The 11,377-nt window shown below is 32.2% G+C and overlaps 1 protein-coding gene across 7 annotated transcripts; it reads left to right on the top strand.

The window, feature by feature from the left end:
* The first annotated feature begins 3,191 nt into the window (after positions 1-3,191).
* Positions 3,192-11,115, top strand: LOC147386474 (uncharacterized). Of its 7 annotated transcripts, none has more exons than XM_086423554.1 (9): positions 3,192-3,325; positions 4,581-4,682; positions 4,797-4,827; positions 9,123-9,422; positions 9,526-9,729; positions 9,803-9,895; positions 9,990-10,097; positions 10,178-10,696; positions 10,776-11,115. In XM_086423554.1, the coding sequence occupies exons 3-9, from the start codon at positions 4,816-4,818 to the stop codon at positions 10,854-10,856; spliced, it is 1,317 nt and encodes a 438-aa protein (XP_086279680.1). In that variant the 5' UTR covers positions 3,192-3,325; positions 4,581-4,682; positions 4,797-4,815; the 3' UTR covers positions 10,857-11,115. The 7 variants fall into 7 exon arrangements, with proteins under 7 accessions (XP_086279680.1, XP_086279678.1, XP_086279679.1 ...); XM_086423556.1 differs by having other exon boundaries at positions 3,230-3,418; XM_086423552.1 differs by having other exon boundaries at positions 4,581-4,827.
* The last annotated feature ends 262 nt before the right edge of the window (positions 11,116-11,377 follow it).

Consider the following 11,377-nt stretch of genomic DNA (forward strand, 5'->3'; position numbering starts at 1 on the left):
CATCAACCGTTGCTACAATTTTTATGGGCATGGCATCAGCTACGTTATTTGGTCATAAACTGACAATAAACTTTATGCTAGGAATCTCTGTTGTGTTTAACACACTCCCTTAATTTTCCTTGGAGTGAAAATAACCTTGTGTCATTTCCCATAAATTGAAGTATGTTAATTTACATGCACAAAAGTGTTAGTTTTAGATATGAATGTACTTTAATGGCTACTTTAGAAGTTTAGATCCTTTCTGCTTTTTGGAAATGAAACTTTAGGAGTGTCAAGGAAGAGAGGTTCTATTTTCTTCTTGTTTTGTAGACCATCACTTGTATATCTATATAAAATTTGAAGTTGCAACAAGTTTCTGAATTTGAAAAAAAATATGTTTTTTATTGGTTAGAAATTTAAAAATATTGCTCCTATGCTCTGAAAATGCTGCACTTTAAAGTACATTAGCTAATACTCTGCATTGCTCTACAAATGAGAACCTAAAATTATTGGCAAATGCAAAAATATACTCATTTAGGTATCCATGCTCCATTTTTTTAGCCTTTCTTTCTTTCTTTTCTTGTTCAATAGTTTTAGTGTTATCTATGTAAAATATATCTGAATAAGTTATCATGGATAGTAGTGGTAAGTTACTGCATAAATTATCTAAATTCTCAACCAATAATTTCTGACTTTCATGATTCTTATTTTTTTTTCTCTATCTCTTATTATCATTTGAGAGAGGGGGGGGGGGGGGTGAGTAAGTTGTACAACAACCACCTTGAAAAAAAAATTCAGATTCGATTGCTTCAATTTAATAGTTGTGAATGCTATCGTACTATTTATTATGGTTTTACCTTTAAAAAAGTATTAACTATGGTTTTCTTGATTTACTTGAAAAATCCTAATGAATGGCTTCTGAAATTCACGTACTGTGAGTATAAGTTGCTGGTTTATGTAAGTAGGTGAATGTTAGTGTAGGAACATTAGCTCTTGCACATTATCATAATGAGGACATTGTTGCTGCAGTGATTATTGGAACTAGCTCAAATGCTTGCTACTTGGAATGGGCAGATGCAATTATCAAGTGTCAAGGCCTTCATACGAATTCTGGAAGCATGGTAACTTTTGAGAGCTGCTATTGGCACCCCAACTTGTTCAAACAGTTTCAGTAGTTGCTTCCACTTCTTACACTTCAAACCTTGTCCCTACTTCCTCAGTAGTGAGGCGATGCCAACTGTCTTGACCCACTTGCCTACTAATTTTTATTTATTTTTGATAATTCCTAATATATTATTGAAGGTGCCAGCTTGGTAATTGAGACATACTGTTCAGGGAAAGGAGCGCTTATACTGGAATGGTCAAAAAGAGTTAAAATTGCTATAGGTGTTGCTTGTGGTTTAGCATATCTACATGAAGCTTGTACGTAACACTTGATGTATCATCATTTCTATACTCCTACACTCTTAACATGCCAACCTTACTGTGGTATTAGGATAAAATCTTCATCTCTTCATTTATTTCTTCTACCAGTAGCATTTATATAGTATTACATGGTCTTCTTGAGGAATATCTATCTATTAGGTACTTTTATTTGTATTCAATGTATTTATGTTTCTGATTAGATTACCTTTGGAGCTAAACAGTGAACATAAAGGTTTCTCACCTTATAGTCTTTAGTTCTTTGGTTGATCAGGAGCACTTGCTTCTCAGACACTCTGTTGAAGGTGTGGATGCTCATTGTGAGAGTATGCAATGTGGTGACACGAAAGGATTCTTTTATTGGTAGTTGCAGGCATTGTGGGGATTTTAAAGAAGATAAGGAGATATGGCATTACTTCCTTGTAAGCACTTGTGCTTGTGTAACGATTATGAACGGTTTATTGATGCATTGTAATTTTGGATTTTTAAATTATGACTCATTGTAACTCTTTATGTGTATAAATTAATGTGATAGAGAACTTTGATGTTCTCTATTTGGGTCTATTTTGACCGTGGGTAATAGGTACGTAAAAAAAAAAATTTAATTTTTTATTTTATTTTAAACTTTAGATATCAATTTACGATAATTTTAGATATCGGTCTATAACCGATGTCTAAAGTCTCAGACTTGGGACATCAGTCTTATAAAATCCGATGTCTAAGATATTATTGGGTTTAGTGTGGTATATAAACGCAGATTTGGAACGGTTTATTAACACTTTCAAATTCTGAGTTCTGGAACGGTTTATAACCATTCCAAATCCTGAGATATACATTGACTTCCAACCGTTTAAATTCATTAACGACGCCTCAATTAAAGACGGTTGGTAAACCGTTTCATATTGACTTAGGAACGGTTTATATAACCGTTCCTAATTTCCATATTTCTTGTTGTGTCAATATCGCTATGGAATCGAACCAAGTTGTTATTTTTTATTTTGTATTGGACCTCATAAGGTATGCTCAACAACTTTTAGTAGCTTTCGAACCTTACTAAGTTAGTAAAGTTATCCCTGCCCAATGTTTCAATGGCATTTCAAATAGGCTTCCCAGAGTCCTAAACGAGGGTACGTATGACATAGAAAAAAGTAAAATAAGAAATTAATAAGAAGGAAACACTAACCTGCAAGAGTTTAAAAATAAGACTTCTTTGTGATAAACTTCAGAGTCTCTGCAATTGTGACAATGAGAGAGAGAGAGAGACAGTGAGAGTGAGAGAGAGAGAAGTAATTAGATCATTCTAGAGAGAGAAACTTGATGGAGATTGAAAAAAAAATTGTTTTTTTTCCAATGGATTTGCTTCTCTTTTATAGACCTTCAAAAATGATAATCAACCTCCTGCTCTAACTAGAGTTATGGGTTTCATGGAAAGATTTTAGGGAAAAGAGTGCCACTGTGATCATGTGTACTTGTGAAGAAGAGGGAAAGGTGGATTTCGTGGGTTGATGAGATACATGTATAGAGATGAGTTTTAGTTGGATGTTTGTTTTAAATGAAAATGGAGTGCCATGTGTCATGTAAGGGTGATAAATGTGAGAGAAGGTGGCGTCTCCACTACAAGAAAATGACAATTTTTGGAACATGAGGATGAAACGGACCTTGGCCATTTGTAATAAAAAACGGGTTGAAACCGTTTTTTATATTACACTACAAGAAAACTATGAATTAGGAACAAGAAATTGAAACATATTTAAGCCATTCCAAAATAAAAATAGGTTTAAGCTGTTTCATCTTTAAAAACCATTTTACAAAACATTTTATATCAAGGAAAAATTGCCAGGAAAGATTTAGGTCTCACGTTCTAGCTGGAGAACAAAAAAATGAGAGAAGGAACGAAAACCCGAAAACAACAATTTTCTCTAAGGTTCTTTTGAAGATTTCTACAACTCTTCATCCATTCTATTCTCCCACTCGAAACCCTAATTTGTTTCAACCAATTCGAAGTTTTCGCAATCAAGTGAATTAGCTTTGCAACTTTATTACTTTTATTCGAGTTCGAATTTCTCCAAGATTTCAATCGTTAGTTATTCTATGTGTAGATTTCTTTTAGAAACCTTGTTTTCATAAACTTTTCTTATCTAAATCGATGTTTCTTTCGTGATTTGGCGTAGAAATTTATTGATTCTTTTGCAAATTGGTTAAATTATGTTAGATAGCAATATCGATTCTCTGTATTTTAGATATGTATTGTTGGATGTTGGATGCTTTAAGATTTGATGAAACCAAACCCTTGTTGCTTGATCTTAGAAATCGATTCTTCATCTTCAATCTTCTCAACTTTGAGAAAACAAAAGCAAACCCTTTTCTTCATCCCAATTTCCAAGTCCCTAAACGAAAACCCTATTTTTCTTTTGGGAGCTTCTCTTATGGTTATATCTCAGCTTTTATTTTGAAAAGAATTGTTGAAATTTTCCCAAGTCTTATTTTGTTGGAACATGATTTCAACAAGTTGAATGGGTCATTAATTGTCCAAATGGCTTTTGAAATTTTTGCCCTGAATTTTGGAGTTTTGATTGTTAACTTTCAATTTTCAAGTTCATACCTTTTAACTTGATATCAATTACAAGGCATTTCGTCACTTTTTTACCTAATAGCAATTGGCTATTAGTATAATGTTAGAATTGGTGCAAATTATTATTTTTTAAATATTTATTAAATCATAATACATTTTTTTTATTTGTAAGTTGCATGCATTTATGTATTTGTACTATTTATTTATTATTAGTTATTGTCATTTTTATGAGTATTGAACTAAAATACGATACATGCTTTCCTCCTTACATTCATTTTTGTATATTAGTTTCATTGTATTCATAAAATATTTAAATTGGGAAATGACTCTTCATTGGTTTCCAAGTTGACTTGTTCAGGTTTCCATACCAGGGTTGGCTGATTTCAAGCAACCTTAATTGAACTAACCAGTGTTCATTTGTCCTACTTATGTGTGTAACATGTGCTTAGATGACAAAAGAAACATTTTTGTGACTCTAGTATACCTGTATTTTCATTGAATATATGGTCTCCATGATGCTTTCTCTAGATTAATTTTTTTCTTTTAAATCTCTGGATTAATGGAAATGCATGTCTTTCACCAAAACTGATCCTTTGCTGTTGTCAAGGAACATTGATTTGGCCTATGGAGTATGAGGGAGTATTGGTTTGAGGGGTTTTGGTTTCACAAGCTGTTCATGATGGTGGTCACTAACTCGCTATAATATTGGGTAATCTTCTTTTTGTCCACAAATTCTCAAATCAAATTAACAAAACATATTGGGTTTTTAGTCTTGTTGTTCTTAATCACAACTGATTTTTTTCATGTTCTCGTCTCTCTGCAGAGTTATTCCCAAGACACTCATGCCTCGAAAGGTATGTCTGTTCTTACCAAAAAGTCCTTAGGAGGTTTTCTACTCAAACCTCAAAAACTCTAAATAAGCTAAATGGTTCTCTTATGCTAAGTATTATGAGAAATTTTGGATCCAAGGGCTTGCAATTGAATGTTGTTTAGATATGTTTAGAGACTACAATGGAGAAAGTTATTTACGCATTTTTTTTGGTCTTGATTGGATGTAATGCTTTAATAAATCTTATTAATGAGACCTATTTTGATCCTTTACTACCCAATCCCCTTCTAACTTTTCTACCACAGCCACATTCCCAACACATTCTTTCCCACTTATAAGGCAATCTTGAATTTGATCTAATTGTAGTATAGTTAATCAATTTCATAATACCTTAATGCTACTAGTTAGTTTTGCCTACTTCTGGAATCAAAAGCATTTATTTTGGAAGATTACGGTGGGTATTTATCATCTGTTTCACTGCGTTTATTATCCAATTTCCAAACTATGTTGTGCTATAATCCTAGTTCGCATTGAAGTAGGACTCAACCTTGTGATTCATCTCCTTTTGAATTCCAGTTATGGACCATTCCTTGACTTTTCTCAAACCACAATCATCACCAAAGTAATGGTGATGGAAGGATTGAATGAGATTTTTTTTTTTTTTTTTTGCCGAAATGGGTTTTAGTTATGTCTGAATGGTCAGTTTGTATTTCTGTGTGTGAGCATGCTATTCCAGAAGAATAACCATCAGGATGGTATATGGCCATTGGGCTTGTTATGAAAAAATAAAATGTTATTCTTGGTTATTTATAAGTGCTTGTGATTCATTTTAGTTTCTTTATAGAATTTCAGACCCCGCCTTACATTTGGTTTCACATATTCACATTGGGCAGGTTCGCTTGATTCTTTTCACACCATTCTTGTTTGACTTTAATTATGTTTTAATTGTTGAAACTGATTACAAGGTTTTTTGAGAATTTATATGAATTGCTTAAATAAAAAGTTTTATTTGTTTAAAATAATTTGGGGTGACTGTTGAATATTTTCAAAATGAAATAAGTATTTAGTGGTTTATTGGTTTGTTTTTTCCTTAAGTTAGATTTTAAGATTTTTGTGTATATAAGGTTTAGTCCCACATTGCTCACAAGTAAGAAACACTACAAAAACGGCTGGTTTTTACGGCGAACATTTAACGGCGTTTCATACATACCGCCGTTAATTGTAGACCATCAACGGCGTTTTTCAGAATCCGCTGTTAATTACCAACCACCAACGGCACTTGCAGTTAAAACGTCGTTAATTAAATCGCATATATTTAAATATATGAAAATAGATATCACGGCGGTTATAAAATGCCGTTAATTCATAGGAAACAACGGCGTTTTAAACTAAAGCGCTGCTAGCGCAGTGCAAATGCCGTTAATTAAATCAAATATTTTTTAAATTTATAAAAATATATATAACGGCGGTTTACAAATGCCGGTAATACATACGAAATAACAGCGTTTGTCGTAAATTGCTGGTAATATAATACAAATAACGACGTTTTTTATTGAAAACGCCGTTAAATACAACTAATTTTTTTAAATTTATATAAAATTGATTCAACGGCGGTGTTGAAAATGCCGTTAATACATACGAAACAACGGCATTGTATTAAAACCGTTGGTAATAGTATAAAATAGCGACGTTTTAGTCGAAACGCCGTTAATTGAGTCCCATGTTTAACTTATTTTTAATCATTTTTAATTAAATTTATAAAATATGTTTTAAAACGTTTTTTAAATATTGGTAAATAACAACAATCTCGCTATCTTTTATAACCGAGATGAAATTGTTACACAAAAATCTCTATAATCTAATTATGGAATTTTTTTTGAAGTGAAATGAATAGTGTACGTGAACGGTAATTTTAACAAAAGTTGCACATGTTTTTAGAATTTGAGTGTGTGTTTAAGAGTCGAGGGCTTTTTCTCTTTCATCCTTGTTTAGCTTTTCTCCCGTACACTTACAAAATATCCAAATTTACATTTTAAAAAATAAATTTTATTACCATTAAAAAGAAAAAAAAATAAAAATACAAATTAACAACTAACAAGGAAAAAAAAATTGAATGAATTATTGCCATTTCACTTCCTATATTTCCCAAATTTCCCAAATTACCCAAAGATCAATCAATGAAATGGTTGATATCACAGGGTGCACAGGGAAATATTCACCTTACTATATATTAGCATGTAAAATCATAGTTTTACAATTCCACTTCATTGGATTTTAAAGTGTCTTGACCCTAAAACTTTATGAACCCAACTTGCCAAGTTAAATCGGCAGATCAACTGACTTAACTCCTCATCTTGACCGAATCATCCCAAAAATGAACTACCTTGGGTCAGAAACTCAACCAATTTAATCGGCTATATATGATATTTTTTTATGAGATATTTTAAATATATTTATTTATTTCATCTGAGTAGACTTGCAAATTTTTTATCCTTCTGGATTAGTTGTACATTCGATTCGATTAAATATTCATAAAGTTAGAACTGCGAATGGATAGTTAAAAATTTGAATTCGAAATATCAGATATTTATCCGAAAATTTCTGATATCAAATTCAAATTCGAATAGTTTTATATATTCGAATCCTTATTGGATACAGATTCAGATATTAACATTTCGAATATGATAATATCCGAATCGAAATAATATATGATATATATTAGTTTATTTGATTAATTTTTATATAAATAATATAATATATAATTACTATTTTTAATAATGAAAAATTAATTGGATAAGGAAAAGTTATGTTTTTTTTTTAATACAAATAATTCAAATTCAAATCGGATCTTATCTGATATCCGATTGGATAATCGGATTAGAATATCATATTCAAATTTGAATTTAGATATTAGATAAAAATTTTGGATTCGGATATTCGTATCCATTGATAGTCTTACATAGAGTTGAATCTCAACTCGTTTAAATGGCATAAAATAAGATAGCTTTTATTACCACACCAACTTTTACTAATGCCACACCCAATTCATATGAAAGGTTAATCTGTTTTTAGAGGCGTTTTTTTTATTGTGAACCGCCACCAACACAGCAACAACGAAGGTCGGAAATCGTCGACAACCACGAAACTTTTGGCGCCAAACTTTCATTTTGTTTCCTCTCTCCCTCTTATACTACGTCTCCCTGTTTCATTTCATCTCCCTCTTGCCCTCTCTCTATCTATATCCCACTCTCTCACCCTAACTCTCAATCTCTCCCTCTCACACCCTTTTCGTCTCTATTTCGGTTTGTATCCCTACAAAAGACGTAGAGGTTCAACTCATTGTCGTTGTTTTACTAGGACTTTGCAGATTTAAGGTTTGTAAAGGTTTTACTTTTTAAACCTCATTTACTTCATCTTGAATGTTATTTTTTTCATGAATTTTTGAGTTTTTGTTCTCTTTCTTTATAGAACTATGGATGTTCATTTTGATTCTGTTTTAATTATTTTTTTAATGTATCTCTTTATCTCTTATTACTTGAGCTTTTGTGTTTTTTCTTTATAGAACTATGGATGTTCATTTTGATTCTGTTTTAATCATTTTGATTCACTACAAAAATGGCTATTTTTTACAACGAAAATTTAATGGGTTTTGTGTAGAATCTTGACTGCTGGGTTTTGTGTAAAATCTTGAATGTTGGGTGTGCTTATACAAGTTTTAAGAAATTTATGGAGAAATTTTTTGATTTTTGATTAATAATTAAGGGATTTGTTCTGTTTTTAGTAATTTGATCTTTAAAAAATACCCAACTTGTATGGGTATTATTGAACAAAATTTTTTTTATGAATTTTAGAGTTTTTGTTTATTCTTTTTTATAGAACTATGGATTTCTTTGGTAAAATTGTTACTTGGATGCTGACTTTTGTGTAGAATCTTGAATTGGATATGTTTATACAGGTTTCAGAAAATTTATGGAGGAATATTTTAATTTTTGATTAATAATTAAGGGTTAAGTTTTATGGGATTTATTCTGTTTTTGGTAATTTGATATTTAAAGATACCCAACTTGTATTGAGTATTATTGTTTACTAGTTCATGTTATAGCGTGAACTTGGATTTACTTCTTGAGGGTTGGAGTTTTCTTATTTGTATGGTAATTTGAGTTATTAAAATTAAATTTGTTACTTGTAAGGGTTCCACAATCAATCGAAACTTAGATTGTTAATTGGTATGTTTATTTTATTAGAAATGACTACTAATTATTTAATTTATTTTCCATATAATTTATTGTGTGCTAACTCTTTTTTTATTGCATGTCTTAGATGGACTCTTTAGAGGATGAGTCAAGTCCATCACAATACGAGATTAGTGAGGGGTTGTCTGGATCCACTACTAAGAAAAGAAGGGGTCCAACAAGGTGCCTGAGCCTATTTTCTCTCCCATCAAATAAGAGGCTAAAAGTAGAATTTGATCAGGTTAAACAACCTTTTGGAAAACATGTGCCCAAGATGTCAAACTTTTGTGGGGTTATAGCTAGAGATCCACATGTATTTCGTTTAGATGTTCAATCGTGGAGGAAGATTGATAAAGATGACAAAGAGCGCGCATGGCAAATGCTTTTGGTAGGTAAAATATGTTTTAACATAATAATAATACATTTTATTTTTGTCTTTACTGAAAATTTTAATAAAGATATAATATTTGATTGTCATGTTGATATATTAGGAAAAGTTCGAAATTGTGGGAGAGAATCGCCCATTTATCATGAAAACAATGGGTAGAAAATGGAAGGACTACAAGTGCGGTCTTAAACGTAATATTTACAATGTGTACGATGATGATGCAACTCGATATGAGCATCGTCCCGATGGTGTTCCAATTGAACAATGGGCAGCACTCATAGATTATTGGAATTCAGAGTTAGGACAGGTACATGCTTAATATTTCAAATTTGTTACTATTGGATATGATATTTTTTATTAATTGTTTGTCCTTAATACAGTATCGAAGTGAGACAAATAAGAAGAATCGCTCTCAACAGACAATGCTACATACGTCTGGTTCAAAGAGCTTTGCTTGCTTTCGCCATGAAGAGGTATTATAAATCATAATAATATTTAGTTCATTATCATTGTTCTTTCAGTATAATCATGTGATTAACTATTATTTTCTCATCAATGTCTTAATAGGAAGAAAAAAATGGCACCGGTATACCCCCCAGCAGAGCTGAAATGTGGATAAAGACTCATTCCCATAAAGATGGGGTGCCTGTTGATGATGCTGCTGCTACCAAAATAGTAAGTGCAATTACATTATTTTATAGAACTCCAAAGAATATATAGTAATATTAAAATTTATATCAATCACTTTCTTGTAGAAGGAAATGCAAGAAATACTTGAAAAATTACCAGATGGCTCAAAGGATACAAGTGGACCTAATGACGTACTTAGTCAGGTTATGGGTGCAGAGAGACCCGGTCGAGTTCGTGGATTTGGGTTGGGTCCGACTCCCACAAAGTTGTGGGGGTCATCATCTAGCCAGGATTCATCATCTTCCATGAATAGTGAAGAAATGACCATGTTGAGAGAGAAGATAAGAACATTAGAGGAGAATTTGACTGGTGAGAGGGCGGAGCGTGAGAATGAGAGGTTATCCTTGGAGCATCAGCTCGAGATGGCTAGGAATGAAATAGAGAAACAAAGAGAGGTCGATAGAATTGAGGCCGAACGGCTTAGAGAAGCCGATAGGATTGAGTTTGAGCGGCTTAGAGAAGCCGATAGGATTGAGGCCGAACGACTTAGACAGGCTGATAAGGATGAAGCCGAGCGACGAAGACAAACTGATAAAGTTGAGTTTGATAATCTTGCACAGATGGTTATGAACTTATCACGATGTGTAAGTAAAAAATTTATATTTTTTTAGTTTATAGATATATAAATATAATATATCTGATAATCTGATATGTTTATTGTAGTTTGGTGGCACGTTCCCTACTCCATCGGGCTGTACGTTCCCAACTCCACCCGACTCATCAACACAGCCGCCAGATGATTGATTTGATGCATTATTTTATCAGAAACTTCTGAATTAATTAGTTTTATTGGTGAATTAGTCTGTGATACATGTTTTTTGAGACAAACTTATGATTTTGTTAGTTTGCTTACTTATGGAAAACTTATGGTAATGGCTTATAAATATTTAAAACTGAGATTGTGTCCATTTCTAGCCTAAATAGATGAAATGGACTAAAAGATTCAGCAAATCAGTAGGTATGGCATTCTCATCCTTTATGTGTGCAAATTATTTGCATGAAATGGATCACTACATAGACTTTTGTACCTACGTATGTTTTATGATTTCTTTTATAACTAACCCCTTTTTAACTCCGCCAATGTAAAATTATATGTTTTACATTGCCGGTCCCAAGCCCGGATAAAGGAGGAGGGAAAAGGATGGTCCCAAGCCTAGATGACTATTGGAGTTGGAATTTTTGTTCTTAATAGTACAAGGCTTTTGTAAGTTCCATTCCTGGTGTAGTAGCATTTCTTGTACTTAATGGAAGATACTTCTTTTTAA

This window comes from Akebia trifoliata, chromosome 14 (genome assembly GCF_017979445.1).
Source record: "Akebia trifoliata isolate Shusen 1 chromosome 14, ASM1797944v1, whole genome shotgun sequence".
Lineage (NCBI taxonomy): Eukaryota > Viridiplantae > Streptophyta > Magnoliopsida > Ranunculales > Lardizabalaceae > Akebia > Akebia trifoliata.